The 21,378-nt window shown below is 41.7% G+C and overlaps 1 protein-coding gene across 7 annotated transcripts in view; it reads right to left on the bottom strand.

Annotated features, from left to right (window-relative positions):
* Positions 1-21,378, bottom strand: part of PRDM10 (PR/SET domain 10) — a 44,565-nt gene that overhangs the window by 3,771 nt on the left and 19,416 nt on the right. For all 7 annotated transcript variants that reach the window (XM_084495895.1, XM_084495896.1, XM_084495893.1 and 4 more), the window contains 14 exons: positions 19,916-19,988; positions 19,323-19,440; positions 18,249-18,378; positions 15,853-16,080; positions 10,959-11,306; positions 8,962-9,117; positions 7,776-7,955; positions 6,904-7,014; positions 5,594-5,794; positions 4,864-5,007; positions 3,677-3,847; positions 2,318-2,458; positions 1,306-1,474; positions 587-699 (listed from right to left, as the gene is read on the bottom strand). In XM_084495895.1, the coding sequence (XP_084352021.1) occupies positions 587-699; positions 1,306-1,474; positions 2,318-2,458; positions 3,677-3,847; positions 4,864-5,007; positions 5,594-5,794; positions 6,904-7,014; positions 7,776-7,955; positions 8,962-9,117; positions 10,959-11,306; positions 15,853-16,080; positions 18,249-18,378; positions 19,323-19,440; positions 19,916-19,988 (2,283 nt within the window). The remainder of the gene's footprint in view (positions 1-586; positions 700-1,305; positions 1,475-2,317; positions 2,459-3,676; positions 3,848-4,863; positions 5,008-5,593; positions 5,795-6,903; positions 7,015-7,775; positions 7,956-8,961; positions 9,118-10,958; positions 11,307-15,852; positions 16,081-18,248; positions 18,379-19,322; positions 19,441-19,915; positions 19,989-21,378) is intronic.

Raw genomic sequence — 21,378 nt, 5'->3', positions numbered from 1 at the left:
TTCCTAGGTGAGATAGTAATTCTCAGAAATGTTTCTGAAACTTGGCCTCATGGATACAGCTTAGCTGTAAATATTTTTACTGCCACTGAATCATACCTTCTCCTACAAATGTGAGTAAGTGAACACTTTAAACCCCAAGGAGTCATACAAGGGTCTGACAGGCATGGGCCTTGCAAATGGCTAGGTGCAGAAAACTGTTCTTGACACATGAAGGAATATGATGCTACCTCAGAAAAAAAAAAAAATGATTCCCTTACACATATGAGATTATGTCTTGCCTTTTGTAACCTCAAAGTCGACAACATTACTAGATTTTACCAGTAGCAGTTTTCTCCTTAGCCTATGACACAGCATTTCTTAGCTGTTTTGCCTAGAGATTCCACCCAGCATACGTGTAGAACTCACTACAATCATTACAGAAAGCCAAAGTCCTTTCAGACAATACAGTACAGACCTCTCTAGATGCACCATTGCTCTCTGTGGCCCTGTCATCATTTTAGAATTCCTTTAACCTTCAATCTAAAGGCTTTAAAAGCTCGATACATTATTCTAGACAAAAAGAAAAGGCCATGATTCTTTTCCTTACCTGAGTAACTGCTTTCACTTGCCCTGTGTTGACAGTGGTGACAGGTGTACCTACAGCTGTCTCTGTGATCACATACTGGCCTTGAGGAATGGTCATCATCTGAATCTCAGATGCTGAAAATTGAAATTGGAGAATCAAAATATTCAATCAAACTCAAAGATCACCTTGAAAGATAATCAAGTCTTGCATCAATAACAAGAGTAGTTGTTGAGGCCTGTGGAGTTTTAAAAGGCTTTTTGCAACCTGAATTTCTGCTCAAGAGAATTATACCAGATAACATTGGCTGCGGATTCTCTTCATGCATATAACTAACAGCTTGTTCTACCCCCAAGAAATCACAGAATTATCATCCAGAGCTTTATGGACATGAAGTCATTTCATGTCACCCTCATCTCCTGTATGACTCTTTGAAGCATCCATCCAAATTTGAACAAGCTGCTATTCACTATATGGATTCCTGCTGAGTGCAGGATCCTTGAATTAAAGGTGCCCAGTCTGCCTGTCCAGACTACATATCAAGTAATTATAGATGTACAGTATATATAAAAAAAAAGCTAATACAACAATTTTCATTTTCTAAAATTGTTTAATATTCATAAAGATCTACAAAGACATGCTCTCCCATTTGGAAGATATTCTCTCCCATTTGTTGGCTGGTAAAATGGAGAACATAGCAGTTCTACACACTAGCCAAACTTCCAGTTACTGCTGACACTTACAGTAGCTCCGAAATGAGTTCCATGTGCTGGGAAGATATGTGTGCTGGACTGAAGACCCTTGCTGCTGCTGGAGGGATTGGTTTTGTGTAGATGTAGCTGTCTGCATCTGCGAGGGGCTGAGTTCCTGCTGAGATTGTTGTGAGGAGGGACTCAAAGGTTGGCCCCCAACCTAAAAAAAAAAAAAAAAAAAGTAAGTGTTCTCCAGCATGCTGAAGGGTTGTATGCTTCTGCACTGTTATAAGCACAGCCTCCTCGTCAAGGGAAAAGAGGTGTGGGAGTTTCTATAGCATATTGAGTACAAGAACTGCAAAGTTCTCCTCCCTTCCCCCAGGCTTGTGTCTCTCTGTGGTCGGTAAGATCAGAAAAGAGAGACATGGCTTGCCAAAGGATACATGGGACCCAAGGGAATGGCACAAAGCTGCATCAGGGGGGTTCAGATAGAATACTGGGGAAGAGTTCTTCACTGAGGGTGGTCAGGCACTGGGACAGGCTCCCCTGGAAGTGGTCTCAGCACCAAGACCGCTGCAGCTCAAGAAGCATTTTGGCAATGCTGTCATACATATGCTTTAATTTCTAGGTAGCCCTGCATGGAGCCATGAGTTGGATTCAGTGATTCTTGTGGGTCACTTCCAACTCAGGATATTCTATGATTCTGCAGTAGCAAGTCTGATAGAGGATGGAAGCCAGAGGCTTTAAACTATCCCAGAAGATATTCAATACCAATATATTCAAATATTAGAAGAACACCACTTTTCATTTACATCTTCCAATTGGCTAACTTTATTCAACCACAAATAACTGTAAACTTGTCCATTTCTAGCCATTTATCTCTACCACGTATACGCTCTAAAAACATAACAAATAGCCCTATGAACATTTGGGAACCACCTGATGATCTCAAAGATGCTCAAGTGGCACTCATTTCATGTGTGGTCCTTTAATTGACATACAAAAGACTCTGTCCTGCATCACAGTATGTAATATACCAGCTGCACAGAGAAGAGTGGAATACCTGCGACGATGGCTGAGTTGCTGATGATGGCTCTGTGACCTGGATGTGCTGCACCTGGATGGCATGCTGCGTGTACGTCTGGGGGTCATGAAGCTGCCCAACATCTACTGTGGAGTGCTGGGACTGGTGAGGTGAGGTAGCCTAGACAGAAAATCAAAGCAGAGGTGTGTATTTTGCATTCTTTGCAGAAGCAGCCATATAAACTTCTGTGACAAGATCTGGAGCAATAAAGTATTTATTGCACTCCTGTGAGACAGAAAAACACACTTAACAGATGCAGTTGCACTGAGGTGGTCACATCCTGGTGGTATCAACAGAAAGGACTTGCCTACGGTCATACAAGTCGTCTGTAGCAGAGGCTAGATGTGAGCCAAAGGGTCTGAAAAACTGGATTAGTATCACAACCACGGGACCATCCCTCTTTGTAAGTATCTGTCCATATAGTACGCTCATACTCAAGAACTGCATGTCTTGTACTGCAGTTTGACATAGCTGTGCCTCAGGACAAAGTGCTTAGTCTTACTAATTAAAAGCTTTTTGGAGCAACACCTGTTAATAATAATTAATTTAATTACAAGTCTCAGATCTTGATAAATCTAGTATCAGCTGCAGGAATTTGTGCTCCTGTATTGTATTTGTGCTCTTATGTTGTCAAAACAGCCATGGTCTATGTTAACTGGGGCCATAGTTTAGGCCTTTATCAACCAAATTCATAATTAAATTGGTAATAACTAGGTCAGAGAACACTGAATTTCAGATTCAAATACAAAGACATGGTAGTTTCAGCTTCATCCAGTACCTACTGGATTTGAATGTTGTGGTGATCTCTTATAGTTGCCTGAATATAAATTTTCCTCAGCTCACTTATCCTAGCTACACTCTGTTTTTATTTTTAGGAGGCTGTTGGGCATCACAGAGAATGAATATTCTAATAGATAATACGAATGAAAAAGCAAATGCTTTCTGTACTTCTAAATTTTGGCTCTGGCTCACTGAGAAAAGGAAGTACAAATTAGTCCTCACAACCACAGAAGCAGGTCACCCACTGACCCAGTTTTCAGTTGCTGGAAAGCCAGCCTAGAGAAGACTCGAGTGAAGTTGCCCAGATAGAACTAAATTAGGACTCTGTTGATAAAGTCTTCATCAAAGTGACCAAGACTGATATGAACATTTATGCCCAGTACACAATGCTTATGATAGGACCTCTATCCACCACCAAGCCATTTGTCTACACCACTTTATTTTATTTTTTTAAGTAACTACGCCTTAACAAACCTCCCAGCAATACAGCCCCCAAAAAGCACAAGCTTGGTATGAGAAGGTCAAAAAGCAGATCAAGTGCCGCAGCTGGTTACTCACCTGGGCCACTTGAACAACCTGCAGCTGGATATGCTGAGGCTGTTGCAAGCCTGTTGTGGACTGAGACACAGGGATGTACTGGATCCGCTGGTAATCTCCCTGGGGAGTTCGATAGTCTGTTGTGAGGGTCTGGGACAGCTCCGTCATCGCTTGCGTCAGTAAATCTGTTGTCTGCACAGGTAGAAAGATTGAAAGAATATCATCTCATATTGTCTTCTGGACTGAATACCTCTGCAGGGCTGTAATTCTTTCACTGCACTGAATATAACACTTATACCAGGGATCTTCTGCTAGTTTTGCTCTACTCTCTAAATGCTACTCAGGATCATCCAGGGTAAACTTAACATACAATAATCATTAAAAAAAATATTCTGACTTAACATTTTTTGTCTGGGTAACTAAGAGACAACTCTTAATGCAGGATTTTTATTACCAAATACAGTACTGCTTCCTCAGACATGCTCCATGTTTCCTTCTCACCTGCCAGGGTGATACTTTTCTTGACAACTGTATTTCTAAAATTTGCAGTAACATTTAATGGGTGAGTCTGCCCACTATCAAGCCAAACAGTCTCTTATCCAATTTCAATCTTTAAATAGGAGTTTTAAATTGTTGCTAATAGGGCTCTTAAAAACTTTGCAGCATCCCAGCATCATTAAAGGACACAAGACTGATTTTCTATTCTCTACTTTCACTTCTGTAGCAGTTGATGCATTAGCAGTGGAGAAATCAACCACTGGAGGTTTACAACACTCAGTACTGCACTGCTCAGAGGATTACAGCAGAATTTTGACTCCTCTGAATGGAGTTTGATCCAGTTCTCTGTCTATCATTGTTTAACACGTCCTTGTGATCATCAGCACCTGAGGAGAACAGCCTCAGTGAAAATCCATGAGATGTGGATTCCTGAGTTAACTGGGCATATGTAAAAGTATTACGTGGAGTCAGTAGCACATGTCTGAAGGGAATGGAGTAGGAAAAAATGCAAATCCCTAGAGCTCTAAAAAGAAGTATATAATTCCCAGATGAGCAAAAATACAGCACAGATTCAAGAACAAAAGTGACCTCAAGTAGTGTCCTAACACGTTTTTAAATGATGTCTGCCAAGAACACTAAGACTACAACCAGAGGGCTTCTGTCCCATTTGTTTCCCTCTGTTGGCCTGATTTAACATCTTCAATCCTTACCACAACAGTCTCTCCGGTAGTGCTGTCAGTGGTTAGAACGGCAGGAGTGGAGCTGATGACAGCTGTCGCCAGCGGGGCATGTATTGTGTTAGGGAGCTGAGCAAACTCCGGGTGCTTCTTGCGAATGTGCTGTACCATCTTCGTCTACAGAGATGCAAAAGAGCATTAGAAAGGTGGTTGGCCTCTCAGCTTCGGGTCAACTGAAATCTAACAGCCACGTGGACTGCAGGTTTTAGGTTTCCCTCAGTAAAACAGCAGGAAGATTCATGCTACACAATTTTCTGGTCAGGAAAAAGGAAACAAATATTACAAAACTTCTGTTGATTAGAGCTATCTGATACTGAAACACTGCCTCAAAAGAACCTATGGGCTTTTTTTAACCCCAACATAGCTAAATATTTTGGGGTCACTTCCCCTCCCTCCCCCCCATTTTGTTTCCTTACCCTTCTCCCTTGCAACTAACAAGTGAGTAGTTTCCGAGCTTTTCTGTTCGTGACCACATACTGGCAGCATTTACATTTCTTCTTTCAAGCTCATGTCCTCTATTTATGGAACCTTTTTGCCATAAAGCTAGCAGGCTGTGCCTGCATTGTCAATACACAGCATGAAACCAGCACTGTGGCTCAGAATAAAAGAGCTTTGCTTGCAGACTGACAGATTACAAAGACCAAGGTGAAAGAGCATCGCCAGGGAGAGGCTGTGCTTCGAGGCTAGGAGATGACCCCCGTACCTTACTGCTGTACTGTTTGGAACAATGAGGACAGCAGACCGGAGGGGTGGCTATAGTGCCTGTCAGCTGAGTGTGGGTGCTCAGCATGGGATCTGGCTCTCCTGGGCCTGCAGGGCGCAGCTTCCGGATGCTTGGAGGTAGCTCAGCACCAGGATGGTTCTTCAGGATATGTGCTTTGCGTTTGCTGGCACTTTTGTACACCTGCAGGGTGAAAGTTTGGAATGGAAATGGTGTAAGCCCAAGGTCAGCACAGAAAACAGATACCAGCTGTCTTCACCTGGAAGGTTTGCATGTTGCTTTAGACAGTATGCTTAGTTGAAACCCCAAATAATTACAACATCACGCATGGATAGACATACACATTTTAGTGTTTAATCAGCCTATAAAAGCAACTACTTGTGTAGGACGCAGAAGCTATTTGAGAACATGCTGTATGCCAGAACAAAGCATCACAGCAGGACAGGAAGTGAAAGGAAGACCTTTTTAGTTCATTCTTGAAGTGCAAATGTCAGGGAAGCCACTGGTAAAAGTTGTAATTTGTCATGAAGGGTGATGCATCCACTCTTGCATGAAGCATTAAATTGCTTTAATAGCATTCAGTAATTGAAATATTTTTTTATAACAAGTTCTTTGCCACAAACCAAATAACATGCTATAGCATTATTTAAAAACTTTTTTAAAATCTTTTTATTCCCCTTTGAACAAAAGGAAGGAGTCATCACTGAAGCATGTATTAAGGATAAGAACAGTCAGTCAAAATATATCTCCTGGTAAATAAAGGCCCACATACATAAAAAGCAAAAGGCCAGAGAGTAAGAACAGAAACCAAAGTGCAGAAGAAGCTTCAGGCTCTTCTGAACACTGGGAATTACTGGCATGTGACTGAGTAAGCTGCTTAAAATAAAAAGGAGTTACAGACTCATTTTTAGAAGTGATATAGAAACCAGAAAACAAAACAAAACAAAACACAACAGTGCTCAGGAATTATAGCTAGGTAGGATACTTAGTCCTGTGTTGCAAAAAGTGATACAAGACTAAGGGCAGGTCATTGCTTGCTGGATCAGAGTATTTACATTTTACCTACTCCAAACACAGCAACCACAGGAGGACAGCAATTTTCTATTAGTATTCAGATGTCTTGGCCTAAGTGCATTTCATCTCAATTTCTTTTGGACAGTGCTTGCAGGAAAGTTGTTTGCAAGCTCTTCAGAAGAGCTGCAAACCCTGCCAGATGTTGCTATGCAGAGATAAATTGCCTGCATAGGGGTCTAGAACTGAGCTACCCTCTGAGGGCTGACTTCCTTACATACCTTATCACAGTACTGACAGAAATAATCTCTGTTGGGTTTGATGATGGGCAACGTGAGCTCTGGCACCTCTTCTATTTTCATGTCTGGATGTCTCTTTGATAAATGATTCACCTTAGGAGAAAGAAACAAAAGAACAAGAGAGCATATTACATCTGGAAGCTAAACAATTGCTCCTTCTCCTAGACATGGATAACTGCCAAACCAAAACTGTAGCGATGTTAGCCAGCAGCACCAGAAGCATTTTCTGTTGCAAGGGTTATTGTGCATTCACAATCAGCTACTGAAGGTAAACATGGCCTTGCTAGATCTCATTTACAGTCTCTCTCAAACTAAGATGGTAAGGGGTAAAGTAACTTGTCAGAAACCTCACGTAGCTGAGAACAAGGTAATGCAAAGGACCTCTGCTAGGAGATATTACAACCCTCATAAAATATGCAGCAAGACATCTTATTGCAAACATCCTGCCACAGTGGCGATTGCAGGGCTTGGCCAGCAGAGGCCCCACTCGAGAAGGAGGAAAGGACAGGGAAGACCATCATGAAAGCTGAGAGGCAGTTAAGGCTGAGCTATGCAATACATTAATCACATATTCTGTTAAATGCATTACAAATCAATCAACATTACACAGTGCTGAGATATGGTGGTGACAAGCTGACATACAAGACAGGCAATGAAATCCACAAATGCATGCATTTGCTGAGGAGGGAAGATGTACAGGTTTAAAGAAGATGCAGAATCCCAAACCAGCTACAGAATTATCCCCGTTTCACAGCATCCTCATGTCCCAGCCATTGGAATTACACCTTTATTCCTCAACTATTCAGATGTGAGTACAGAATTTGTGAGAGAAGCTAGAGCACATGGACACTCACCAACATTCCCCTCCGGCGGAAACCCATCATACACAGTCGGCACTTGAACATGAAGCTTTCATAGTCAGTGGAAGCTATGCGAGGCTTGAAAGTTTTGGAGCGGCTGATTCGGTCAGCTTTCTTGGCCTCCCTTTCTGGGTTGTGCATCCTCTGCATGTGCTCTCGCAGTTTGTCTTTCCTCTAAGGGAAGACCAATCACAGGGAATAAATAACAGTAGTAACAGCACTGCTTACTGCTACAAGCAGGAGTTAGGATGTAAGCTGTTCAGACCTCTCTTTGGCTTCTCCTCTCCAGGGCTGCTGATAGAGCTGCATGCGCTGGACAGCACAGCAGGAACCCTTTGGGGCTTACGTTTATCACTGAAAAGAAGCTGAGGTTGCTCAGCCATAAAAGCAGAAGCCAAGCTAATGCTAACTTTGCGGCTTCAGTAAGAATGAACCCCTCCACTTTGGCTTTTCTCTGAATTAATCTAAAATATTATATTCTAGGTGTAATTCTGTATGCCTAGAAACTTGCATCGCTTAATGCTCTCTGATGATGGATGGCCTCATGCCCCGCAATGGTACTGAGCCTGTCCAGATGTTACCCTGCCTCTCTGGACACATGCTGTGTCCACAGCTTCTTCTTCACCAGAAGTCCCTTAGTACCTCATGGGAAACTAAGTTAGCAAGAAGAGGCTGCTGCCACCACGGTTTACGTGGCTCAGCCTGCTCCGTCTGTTCTGGAGAGATCTGGAAAGATGTTATGTGCTGGCAAGATGCATTCCATGGACACAGGCACCTCAGCCATGAATATTATTAATCCGTTGATATCAGTAAGTTTTCTTAGCTAACTTGATAGAAGTAATACAACACAAGCACTTGGCAATTGAGCTGTGTAATGAGCCAGTTCTTAATGAGAAGATGAAACTGCCTTTGCTATTAAATTAACTTATTAGAAATAAGATCTGATACATGAGCCACCCTATTAGGGCAGAGCATGCTGGGCTGGATCTTGCCCCTTTTCTATCAGAAAGGTATGTTGTTAATCTCCCACTACACAAAGCAGTGCACATTGCAGGAAAGTCTAGCATGTTTACACATGGGTTTCTTCCACTTCTGAGAGAATGACCTTATCTTTGAAAGGGGGGCAAAGAATGTCATTCTGCACCCGTATCAGGAATGATCCAGTCAAGAGTCATCTCACCTTGAACTGCTTGCCACACGTGGAGCACAGGAAGTCTTTGCGGTCTGAGTGTCGCAACATATGGAGGCGCAGCTTGTCGGGACGGCAGAAAGCCTTGTCACATTCTGTGCACTGATAAATCTTTTCTGAATGGAAACTGCGTACGTGTTTCTTGACCTAGAATTGCAGATCATAGAATAATGAAATTTATTCAAAAAATAAAAATAAAAAAATGCAAGTGTGTGTGGTAACAGGTAACAGTCTCAGACATCCTTACAGAAAAAAGAAAAAAGGATTCTAAGAGTTCTCTAATCTGCTCTGGCTTTAAAAGACGTTGAAGTTGATCAGAGCAGCTGATATCTTGGTGATACTTTCTATAAAGCCATGACATCTCTTATGCATCTGGATAGACTATTTAATTTCCTCAGGACTGATTCTTGAAGGCATCAGCTATTGCACAGTTGAGTACTCAATGGGCAGCAAAAGTCCATGATGTACTGGTTGTACTGAATCATCCTTGAGTTAACATGTTCATATAAGGTTCATTATCTTTACTTCATTTGTAAGAAATCCAAGTGCAGAGACTAATTCCTTTCAGTCAGGAAGAATGAGCTGTCAATTACAATTGGCAAAAAAGCAAACCAAGAGAAAAGCATTTGTAAAGGATTCCTGAACGGCAATTACTTTTGCATACTTTGGGACTACTCTTGACCTCTTGAAGCATCCAGTTTTTTTTTCTTCTTCAATAAAATAACTAATGAGGTTTGACATATGAAATCCAAGCACTATTCAAGAATTGGATTTCCAATGAAATCTTTATTATCTTTTAATGCTGATCGTGCAAGGAACAACTCTGTTGCTCAGAGAAGCATTTAAGAAGTAGGCGGTGATCTATGGTGACTAGACTTAATTATTCATGTAACACCAAATGAAAAATTCATCTTTAAGTTTCAAAACAAGGCCAAATAACTGGAAAAAGCTGTGCAACCTTCTGATTTGGTCAATTTCACAGGAAAGTTTAAGGCGAATTAGGCTGCAGAAAAGCATTTCTGAATCATCAACATTTTTCCTTGTTCAACATTTACAGAAGATGAAGTTTCTTTGCAGTGATGGAATTATATTAGTAAACCACTTTTCCCCATCCTTTCATCTCTAGCCTATCGAACATTTTATCAGTTCCTATTACTTGACATAAACTAGATTTCTACATTTCAATTTAAGTCAAGCAGCTCAGCAAGACATATGGACCTCTTTGTCCATATGAAGTATAACGACCGTGTGCACAGTACATCTCAGGTTTTTTTTTTCCTTACCAACCATTAAAATAATATACTTAAATTCTATTGATGGTCTTCTCCAATGGCTCTGCACAATGCTCAAAGTATGTACATTACTCACTACTCCAGCACCACCTCTCCTAAGCATCATGCAGAGAATGGGAAGAATAAACTACCCAGCCTGAGGGGCAAGTCAGGAGGCAGACTGCACTGATCTGCCCTGGCATTTCTGCAAGGTTTTTCAAATAAATTACCCTGGCAAAAACAGTCAAGGGATGAAAAAATATTTGTAACACACAACACCATGTGGTTTTTTGTTTTGTTGTTGTTGTCATTTTTTGATTCAGAGTTTTAACAAAAAGGACAAGGTGTATTTAAGTTGCATCCAGCAAAACACAATTCTTTTTGTGCTCTGGATCTGTGCTGACTAAAGGTAGTTGAGACCTCTTTCTTTAGAGATTTTCAGGGGATAAGGGACTCCAGCAGTACAGAGCGTTCTAATGCATGCTGAAATACCACATCTAATGATTCAGTGGAAAAAGCATTTTAACAGCATAAAACAACATCTAGCAATGCTTGGTCACTCTTCCTAATTTTGGAAGACATGGGCCCCTTTATTTTGTACAGACATGTACAGCACAGACATACTGTACTATACAAAAACAGTACTGAAAAATTCTTAAACAGAGCGGCTTGCATGAAACCCAACGAGAAAGACTTTAAATCAGGATGGCATCTCACCTGGATAAAATCTGGAAAGCGCTTTTTGCAGGTAGGGCAGGTGAAATATCCATCATTAACGTGGATGGCCACATGATCTTTAAGCAGATCCAAGCGGTCAAAGGACTCAGGACAGAAAATGCAGGAGTATGTTTTCTGGTCCATGTGGAACTTCATGTGGCTCTCAAGAGCACCACTGTTGATGAAGCCCTTGTTGCAGATGTCACAAGTCAAAGGGCAGTTCCCCTCCCGTCCATGAAACCTCAAGTGCTGATCCAGTTTGTCCTTTTCCCGGAATGCCTTCCCACACTGGAGACATTTGAATGGGCGAAAGGATTTCCGGATAAACAGGTGCTGAAGAGCTGCATTCTGAAAGAAACAAAGAGTCCATCAGTGTTTAGTATTATGGACAGAACCCACATACAAATATTTCAAGATAAAATACAGAAGATCAGTGAACTTAAACTTCAGAAAACACTTCTGAGTTAGTCACCACTTCACAGAAGAGGAGGCTGTGATGGACAGAAGTTAAAGGCCATACCTGCAGTTGTGCACCAACTTAGGAGAACACAATGCCGAAGTTCCCTCTTCTGTCCCTCTTTCCTGCTGACTTAGCTAACCTTTGTCTTTAGCATGGCATTCTTCTGTAAAATAAAACTAAATCCCTCACCAAACTACAGACCTTGGCTTGAGAAGAGAGCTGCAGTTCCAGCTCATTTTTCAGGATTGGGCCACGGTTCAGCCACCATCCTATTGCTCTGCCTTTCACGCAGGAGCAGGGCTTATGAAATTCGACAGCCCGTTACAAAATCAGCTTCTGCAGAGATCACCACAGAGATGTGCAGCAGTGGTTTAGCATTGCCTAGAAAACTTCTTGTGGAATATACATTCGAGAGGTGCTGGCCTAAACCTTTTTGCTGTTATTGAAACGACTGACTTCAAAACATTACAGCAGGGGCAGAATGGCAGATTTACAAGCAACAGGTAGGAACTTGTGAGCAGTTTGTACTTCTTTGCCATTTAGTATCTATCACGTGTGAGAGCCCGAAAATGCAGATGATGAAAGAAAAAACACAGTGCTAAATCAAGAGAAAATCCAATAGCTTTTGTTGGCTACTCAAAAGGGTAGTTGATTATACACAGTCAAACTTGAAATTGCTTTTCTTGGTATTGCAAGAGAGTAAGAATATTGTGAATTGAGCATAATGTGAGTTGTGCAAATATCCATTTGAAGATTTAATACACTAGGCTGCTCTTATCTTTCTCTGCACTTTTGTACCGTATGCAATTTTGCTTCCCAATCCCTGCTTTGTTTTGGTGTATGCTTTTCTGCAAAATTTCATTATTCCTCTTCACTCCCCCCCCACACTTTAGATTAATGCAATGGAGCCATTCCAGTCCCAGTATCAGAGCTGTGAACAGCTAGTGATGGACGTGCTGGCTACAGAAATAGGTGAGGGTGTTCTGGGCCTGCATATCAATATTGGATGATAACCTAAGTTGGTAAATTGCAAAGCTTGAAGTAAATCGTATGCCTGGATGCATGAAATATCACAGCAGACTGTCACCCATATGGTATGGAAAAGAGACCACGATACTGCTATTTCTCTGCAAGAAATCTGAGGAGCATTTACTCTTCTGCAAAGATCTACACCCTGTCATTTACTGATGTCTCCTCTGTTCAGATGTTATACACAGGATCTGCAGCATGATAGTTAGGAGAAATAGTGCTAGAATATTGCTGGCACCTATGCTTACACACATTCAGCATTACATACTTCTGCATGAGACACAGTCAAGACTACTGCAAACAGATTTCCCTGGTTTCCTCTCTCCTTTTCTTGTGGGAATGCCTGGGCTGCCATTTGCTGTGTCCCATAAGTCTGCATCAGCAGCTGACATTGAGAAAGTCAAGTTAGGAGCTCCTCTGCTGTGATGAGGAAACAGCTTGGGAATACTGTGAAATGCTGTGCTAGAGATTAAATTAGTGAACCTGAATAATCCTTTTTACCATGTGAACTGCAGAGGTAAACCTATATTTCCATTCCAGGAAAAGGAACATGATTGCAACTGTTTTACTATCAAAGACCAAAAAAATGCAAGCAGTTTCAGACAGGAGAGCTAAATGAACCCTTCCAGCCATCTCCATTTTAGAGATGACGAAATGGAGACAATGGGAAACACAGGGGTCTGCTGGAAGTGACACCAGACACTTGCAATATGGAAACCTCCACCTTCAATTTGCAATTAGTTAATATGAAAATGACTAGAAAAATATGAATTGTTATTCAGGTAACAGTTCTGGACATTGGTTGCTTAAAGGACAAATAAGACAACTGATGATGTGGGGGGTCAATCAGGAGACACCACACAGAAGCTGGACAAAACATGGATGGCAATGTTGTTACGTACCATTTGATTAGATACAGCAACAAAAACCACACAATGAAACCAAAAACAAACCTACCTGCAGCTCCAGCTGAGCAGGCAGCATTGAGGGAGAGAAAAATACTTATGTTATGCAATGGACTTTAAAACAGAAGCCTTGACTTCTGCAGCAGTCCTGCTTCTGTGGGTCACTATGAGGGCCAGCTCTTCGAGCTAGAGTTTTCTCTCCATTGAGATTTTAGCCTTAGGAAACACTAAACAGATCTTCAAAGTTTACCCTATAGTTAATAACTGCCCAAGAGGAGTTAAAGGGCAAAGATAAAAAGCACAGATAGTCTTGAAGGTGTTTTGTGTCCTTTTATGTTTTCTCAGATTCAGAGTTGATTATAGTGATGTAATGTGTACCGTGGAGCCACAGTGAGAATGAAATGCTTTTAGCAAAAGGGAATAGTTAGGGCAGGATGACAATGAGACAAGGATTAGAAGGGTGGAAAGTTGAGGCATGGGGACTTTTTGAACCTCATCTTACTGATTGTACTCTTCGTTACGCAACCTGTTACATTTCTTCTCTCAGAATGAAGGAAATGACTGTACCTTTCAAATCATATCCCTATCATGCCCGTTGCTTCCTCTGAATAAAGCAGACACCTACATGAAGGACATGTTAGGATCAGGTCCGTGTGTTAAAAAAAAAAAAAAAAAGCCATTTGGAAATGCAGGTGTTTCTGAGATCAGCCCGTAAGTACTCTGCATGCTGCCCAGAGCTGAAATTAAAAATACATATATATTCCTTTTGGCTGCAGACAACAACGCAGCTCTATTTTCTTACAGAATTTGGGTAGGCGTATCTCTTTTATACTAAGGAAGGACTGCCATACTTAAGGTCAGATCTCTAAGGAAACTCCACAGGCTCTAAAGCAGAGGCTGAAAAATGAACTGATCCTATCAGGACTTGAACCTAGGGCACCAGAGCTCAGTACTTCGAGCTAGAATGAAAGCACTCTCAGAATATCACTGCCTTAAACCTTAGAAAAGCTGAGGAAATTCACAAAGGATCATTATTTCTGAAATTGCAATGCTGCATGAGTCATAAGGAAGAACTAGAGCTACACAGGTCTCCAGATCATAAGCAACAGTCAAGACTTTCTACCTGTTCTTTGGAAATTAATGACATACTACGCTCTTACAAAACCAAGTATTTGCTCTTTTATAATACTATGTTCATGCTATTTTAAGAAGGTGCTGTGAATAGTTGGATAGAATGAGCATGTATAGGGTGCCAGAGCTCGATGTGGTTTTTCATTGATTAAAAAGTAATGCAGCTAGTTTACTGTTATCTCAAACTCTTGTTGCTCAGCCTGATGCAATGAGGAAAGGTGCTATGCAACCACCTATATGCCATTCTGCCAATGCCCCTATCTTGAAACATCTCCAGGACTCTGCTGAACTCAAGCTGCTGCACGTATAGAAAGCTGGGGAGATTTGATGATAAAAACATGTTACTTAGAACTAAACCACCACTGCACTCCTCTTATTTGTGATACATTTGTGTAAGTTTTCAGGGAACAAAAGCTAAGCCACAAAACAAAGAAGTAACTTCAGAATTTATTTCTTTTTCTTCCTACATTTACTGTTTGCCAAAATCTTCCCTCTGTATTTATGGGGCACCATCACCACTGGTCTTGCACACATACTGCTGTAAACTGAGGTCAAAATTTGGCTCAGCATCTTCCTATACAGAACGGTTACTCAACTCTTTTCTAATCCTTTCTCATCCCCTAAAAGCAAAAGTCTTACCCCAATTGCAGCTGTTCCTTTCTCTAATCAAAATTTTACACATGGAAGACAGACAAAGATTTTCAGCTAAATAAACCAATCTCACAGTTACATGGCTTGAAGGATTATTTGCTTGAATCATTTCCCTCCCACGCACAGCAGAGAAAAAACAGCTCACCCAGTTGACACAAAGCTCAGGTTTGAAGCATTTGCTGTCTGTACACAAAGTTGTTAGCATAGGTTTTAATCTCACAAACAGGCAGGTTTGCTACCCCAAGAAAGTATTTTATCACTATCATCATCAAGTAAGTGGATCTAAACAGAGGTCGTGGTTCCTCTTTGGCAACTATTTGCAAGCCAGGAGTTCTGAGAGAGACAGATGGTGCTGTGAACAAGTCATTAGTCTGTGCCACAGTACCATGATCCAGCCGGCTGTTTGAAGCGCTCCTGCTTGCCAGCTCGGATGGACTGTGCTCCTGTGAAAGAATTACTGCGTTGGAATTGAATCAGCTCCAATTGGTGACCAGTTCTCGATAGCATCTCATGAGATACCCGTTCTGCACATGATATTTGTCTTACTCTCAGAAGAAAGAAGTTTGCTAGGAATGAGATGCTTTATTCAGGACTTGGAAATGGATACTACAGTGGGAAAAAGGGACCAGCTGCTCCTTGCAGGCAGGTCCAGCATCGTGTGCATTACAGCATGTAGAGAGGGTGAGAGAAGACATGAGCCGCCATCCTCTCTGCTTACCCTGATACGCTTTGCTCGCCTCATGTCATCTGCTGTCATGGTGCTCTGCGTAGGCACCGTGCTCTCATCGTGCTGCGGCTGGATCTGTAGTGGGTGGTTTTCTGACTGCTGCTCCAGTGCCGACTGTGTCTCGGATGGCACTGGAGTCTGTTCCTGCTGCTCCAACCCATTCAGTGTTGCTTGTCCGGCCTCATCAAACTGCCCCTTGCTGGAAAAATGCAGCAAGTCCTGAAATCGCAAATCATACAACCAGTGATTATTCCCCCCACCCACTGAAAAATGCTTTGATATTACTCAGCAGACAACCAGATTTCTACATAATCACAAGCTATAAACAAAATGTGTCTACGCTAACTCTTTGCTAATGTGTTCCTTTGATGTTCTCAGCAGTTCCCCTCCACCTACAGCAACAACATTCAGAGCACTGGGGAAGAAGTGCTGCAGGTAGGTGACTTTTTTGGCCATTGTATTATCCACAGCTGATCGGACACGGACAATCAAAAAGACCCAACTGTTAACAGCCAAGCAAACTCTTCTGCACTAGTGACTCCATTACTGCTTTAATCAAAGATGATGTAGGCTGACCTGTAAGAAATTTTAAGACCAAAGTGAGTAGCACAGACCAGGCCTCCAGGAAAAGCAGAGAAATTCTGTCTTGTTGAGATTGTTGACATTTTGAAACATTATCATGTATTCATATGCAGTGCCTCTCCTTTCTAGAAAACTAGCTGGAATGATGAACTGGAGAGTGACAAACGAGATCATTATACTGTGCAATGTGTTTTACTATCCAGTTTCCAAGCTCTGCATACTCTCATCTATCCAGCTGCATACATTACTTATGTTTATCACACAAAGCTGTTTTCCTCCTCCTTAACATTATCATAAAAAGAGGGAGGGTGTTGGGAGCAGGAAGTACACGCCACAATCTACAGTTGTTTTCCTTATGAATTCCAGTAACTCCTCCGGGATGTAAGCCTCCAGTATTTGAAGGAAAAAAACATAGATCCTTATGTGAAGTCACTTACAACGCAACTAAGGAAACTTAAAAGCACAAGCTACAAACACAGAGCACCAAAAGTATCAGCTCAGCGCTGGTGCTGTCAAAATGCAGAGGCAGGCAAGGGAGAAGAAAACCAGTGAGATGCCAGAGGAGTGCAGCTGTTACAAACCATGAACACTTACCAGACAGAGAGACTTAGCAGAGCAGTATACTATTCAGAGTCCAGTTCTGGTCTAAGTGGCAAATTTCCTCACTTGCTGACACTAAACTGTGGTCATGACATCTCGAATCTCAAGTTCTCAGGCAGATGAGCTTGTGCCTAGTCATTAGCAAGATGGGCAGACCTCCAAAGACCTGGGACATAACCATTTCCCTGCTCAACTGTATAGACACACGTGAGCTAACTCTGGGCCATGCTCCAAGCTCAGAGGATGCGAGCCACCTCCAGCCCAGAGGCCACTCACACCCATTAGCGTGGGACCGTGCCCAATAAGCCTTGTCTCTCTGGAGAGAAGAGTTACAACGCAGCATTATGTTTACTTGCCTAAATGGAGCTGATTTGTGGTTCAATTTGCAAAGAGGGTGACGTCGTCTGCAACTGTCTGCATTTAATGTCAAATTTAGGGCAATGCTGCATGCTCAGAAAACAAACAGCAGGCACTCACAGGCAATGTATACATTCCTTCCTCTGAGTCAGCACTGAACCATGACCTAGTGAGATGCCAGAGGAAAATTACCACTCCGGTTATCAGCTTTCAGCTAAGTCATAAAAGTGAGCCATTGATTCCTTGTGACACCCTTCATAAAAGGACTTGGTGGTAACCCTAAGCCTGGTCAGCATTAGACAGACTTTAGCATTTTACTTATACCCATGCATCGCATTAGGTCCCTACAGAATATATAAAGTAGCCAAAACCAACTATAACCAACTTATTGTAAAAGAAGTTTTTGTAATAACTATGCCTACAGAAGGACCTTTTGTTAATATTAAAACATTATAAAGAATCATAGCTCAAACTGATTTAATTCTACCAGCAACGGCTATAAGAGCAGGCTCTGACTTCATGTTCCAGAAAGGACAAATGTGAACCTAAATTCCCATTACGGTTTTATTGTCTAAATTACTTCTGTGATGCTGCTAAACAGCCGCAATAACCTATCTCACTGCTAAGTGCTTTGGGATAAAAGTTGCTGTAGAAATGGAAGAGATTTTACAAACTTTAGAGATGGAAAGTAGCGTGTTCCCCTGGCAAAGAATCACAGCTAGGAAAAACAAGATTTGCTTAGGGATAAAGCAGAATACCCTCAATGATGCCCCAATTTTTTCTCACTGGAATTTTATAACCCACAATATCTTTTTTTTTTCCTCCTCCTCTCCATCTCCCAAATATACCTGTGTTCCTTCTTCACACTTTTCTCCATTTTCACTGGTTACTTCCATACGCATGAATTTGGGAGGGCGCCCTGGGCGTCTGCCTGGTCCAAACCTCCTCTTTCCTCGCCCACGACCTCTGCCTCTGGCTCTGCAGAACACATTGTGCTCCAGGTTAGAGACAAAAAGAGATGAATTTGGAATCCCCACTCGTTTTATTCTTTCTTTCTCAGCAACTGTTATTTACCCATTCAACTCAGTAACAATGGCCTGCAGTAAATAATAAAACTTGAAGAAATTCTGGCCAAAAAAAAAAAAAGTGTATTGGTTGGTACTTATTTATGTTGCACTCTGAGAAATCAAAGCCCAGAACACATTAAAATTGTGGGACCAAAAGGACTACTGCCTTCTAGCAAGTCCTCAGCCATGGCGACTCTCCTACTTCAACACACCAGTGTACAGTGTGCTGAAAAGCACTTTCAGGTAGATGACACAAGTGCACAAAGAAACCAATTTAAAACCTGAAGCCATAACATGCCTCCCCAAAAAGGCACTTAGCCACTGATGTCAGACAGTAAACCAAAGGGAACAGCGTTGTGTAAAGGAAAACAAAAGCAACAACAAAAAAAGCAGCCACTTGCTAAGTTTCAGGAAAAAGAAGGAACCAATGTCTCCTCCCTGAAAGATGTTTCTAGATTCAGCTTTTAATAGGTTGGGGTAACTATCTTCTCAGTTCAGTGGGGAGCCAAAGCACTAGATGTCTCACTCTCTGAGCTCTGCATCTGGGTATATCAGAGAAGCATCAGTATTTCACTAGTTAGAGTGAAATACTGCAGTTTAAGTCTGGGGAAAAAAAACAAAACCCAGGAAACTCACCAATTTCAATGGGGGTATTTATTTTCTTCAACCTATTTCTTTTGTGAAGCCCCTTACACCAGTCAGCTTCCTGGTGCCATGTTCTCACCTTCTGGTGCTGAGCCATTCTCTCATGTATCCCCAAGTTGGTTAGTAAGATCTGTAGGGCAAAAACCCTTCCTTCTGCAAATTTTGCGAAGCACCACAGTGATATAAAGACAAAGGTAAAGCTCTCAGTACCTGCTGAAGAAGTCCAGCTTCTCATCATGGGAGTTAAGGTGCTGCTGGAGTTGCTCTGAGCTCATGAAGCGACGGTTGCACTCGTAACACGGCCAGTTCTTCTCTTGCTCTCTGAGAACTATGTTCCATTGAAATGTCAGTAACAGCATTTCAGTCACCACCAATTAAACGCTTCATTTTTTTTCCCAAGCATTTCTATCCTCTGTGGGACATATTCCTCCCCTGAAGGTAAGACAGACTGCAGAATACCCAGCACAACTCCATTTAGCTTTGCTTTTAACCGCCCTGCACTGTAACATGACTGCAGCTCATTGTAGAAATACAAAAAGGTCACTGGGGAAAATTCACATGGACTCCATACGCTGCTTGAAATTCAAGAAGATTTTGAAGTAAATCCATGTGTGGAAGAGCTCCTACAGAACTGTGTGGCTCTGGTATAAGCTAGGTAAGGTCAACAGGAAATTCTCAATCTAAAGCAGTAGCACAGAAACACACTTCTTTCCAGCAGCATATAGGCCCTGAACTTGAAACCCAGAAATCCAACACCCAAGCACTATTATACCAGAAACGCAGAAAGCAGAAAAGCTTATTACCCTTCCTTTCCTCCTCAGATATGTCATGGATCTTCTGGTTCACAAATTCTGCGTACGAGGCAGCGTACCACACCTGCAGCAGGAGAGACAAGGTAACGTAAAGCTTTCTTAGATGGAACAAGAACTAAGAGGAATGTGTTTGTCAACATTTTTTAGGCAACACATTTACTTTATCCACCTCAACTCTTATTCTTATTGCTCCTTTCATTCTCGATAATAAAGCCTGTTGAGATCAATATACCCCTGCTGATGAATAGAAGAGCTTTGCTTAGAAAGCATATCCATTTAATTTTAAGGTATAGCCTCCTAATATGAATGTTAATCTCACACATGGCTACCAGTAGTTCTAAAGGAAATGAGATTAATCTCTTTAGATCTGACTGTATGACTGTAAAGCATGGATGCCAACAAGGCGCTATAACTTGAGAAGGCGGTTGTACCAAAAGGAATGGAGCAATTCTAAATTGAGGGGATTTCCCAATTCTTTTCTGCTCTCTTTAAACAGACAACAGGCAGCACGGTCTGCAGAGATTTATGTGAAGTGTTCCTTAACTTCCAAAAGACTGGAGCAATACAGTCCTGCTTCCCAGAACAGAGGACTGACTGCCAGGCTGCAGCATGCTGGACCCACTTGCATTTAAGAGCAATTTCGGGAACCTTTAGCAGAGACCAACCCAAGCGAGAAAGACAAAGGTTACTGAAGCCTAAAATCAGATAGTTACATTTAACTAAGAATTTTTGCATCATTTCTCATCTTATCTTACTGTCTTATTATAAAGACTGAATTTTGAAAGAGATTTTTTCAAGAAGGCATTACCAGGTTTTCAGCATGAGAAACCTGGGCAAGTTTAAACTTGGAGTGGGCCACGGGTGTTTTCACAGCAGTGGTGAGAGCAACACTTCTAACTCCATCCAAGACTCACTCAGCAGGTATGTGCTACTTTGCAGCCATCTCACTAGCAGGACAAAGGTGGAAGCCTGGAGCTCCTAAACTACTCACCTGACACGCAATGCACAAGTTTCCACAACTGCCTGATCCTCCTAGTTCAATCTTTGGACTGAATTTGTATCAACGCCTTATATCCACTTAGTGAGGAAAACACACTGTAGAGCCTGGGTAATTTGCTGCCAATTATCAAACTGATTTTACCCCAAAAGACATTACTAACACATGGAGCAAGAAAAATGGTGCTTCTACAGGCAGATCTGTACAGATTTAATTAAGGTCTGATTTCAAATTGATTAAAGAATAGTTGAAAAACGATGCTTGGATATACTTAAAATGGATAAACCAGGTTCCTAGTGATTCAGTTTAAACAAATTGAAGACTGATTTCAGGGGAGGAAAAAAGATCCTACTCTTAAAAAAAATCAGCAACAAGTGTGTAACCAGGATTCTAGTATAGCTAAGTGTGTTCAAAACTTTTCTTTTTTTGTTAAATTGTTGTTCTTCAAAAGTTTTTT

The sequence above is a fragment of the Aythya ferina genome (genome assembly GCF_964211825.1).
Source record: "Aythya ferina genome assembly, chromosome: 22".
Lineage (NCBI taxonomy): Eukaryota > Metazoa > Chordata > Aves > Anseriformes > Anatidae > Aythya > Aythya ferina.
The sequence above is the reverse complement of the archived record's forward strand: the minus strand, read 5'-3'. Positions and strand labels throughout refer to the sequence as shown.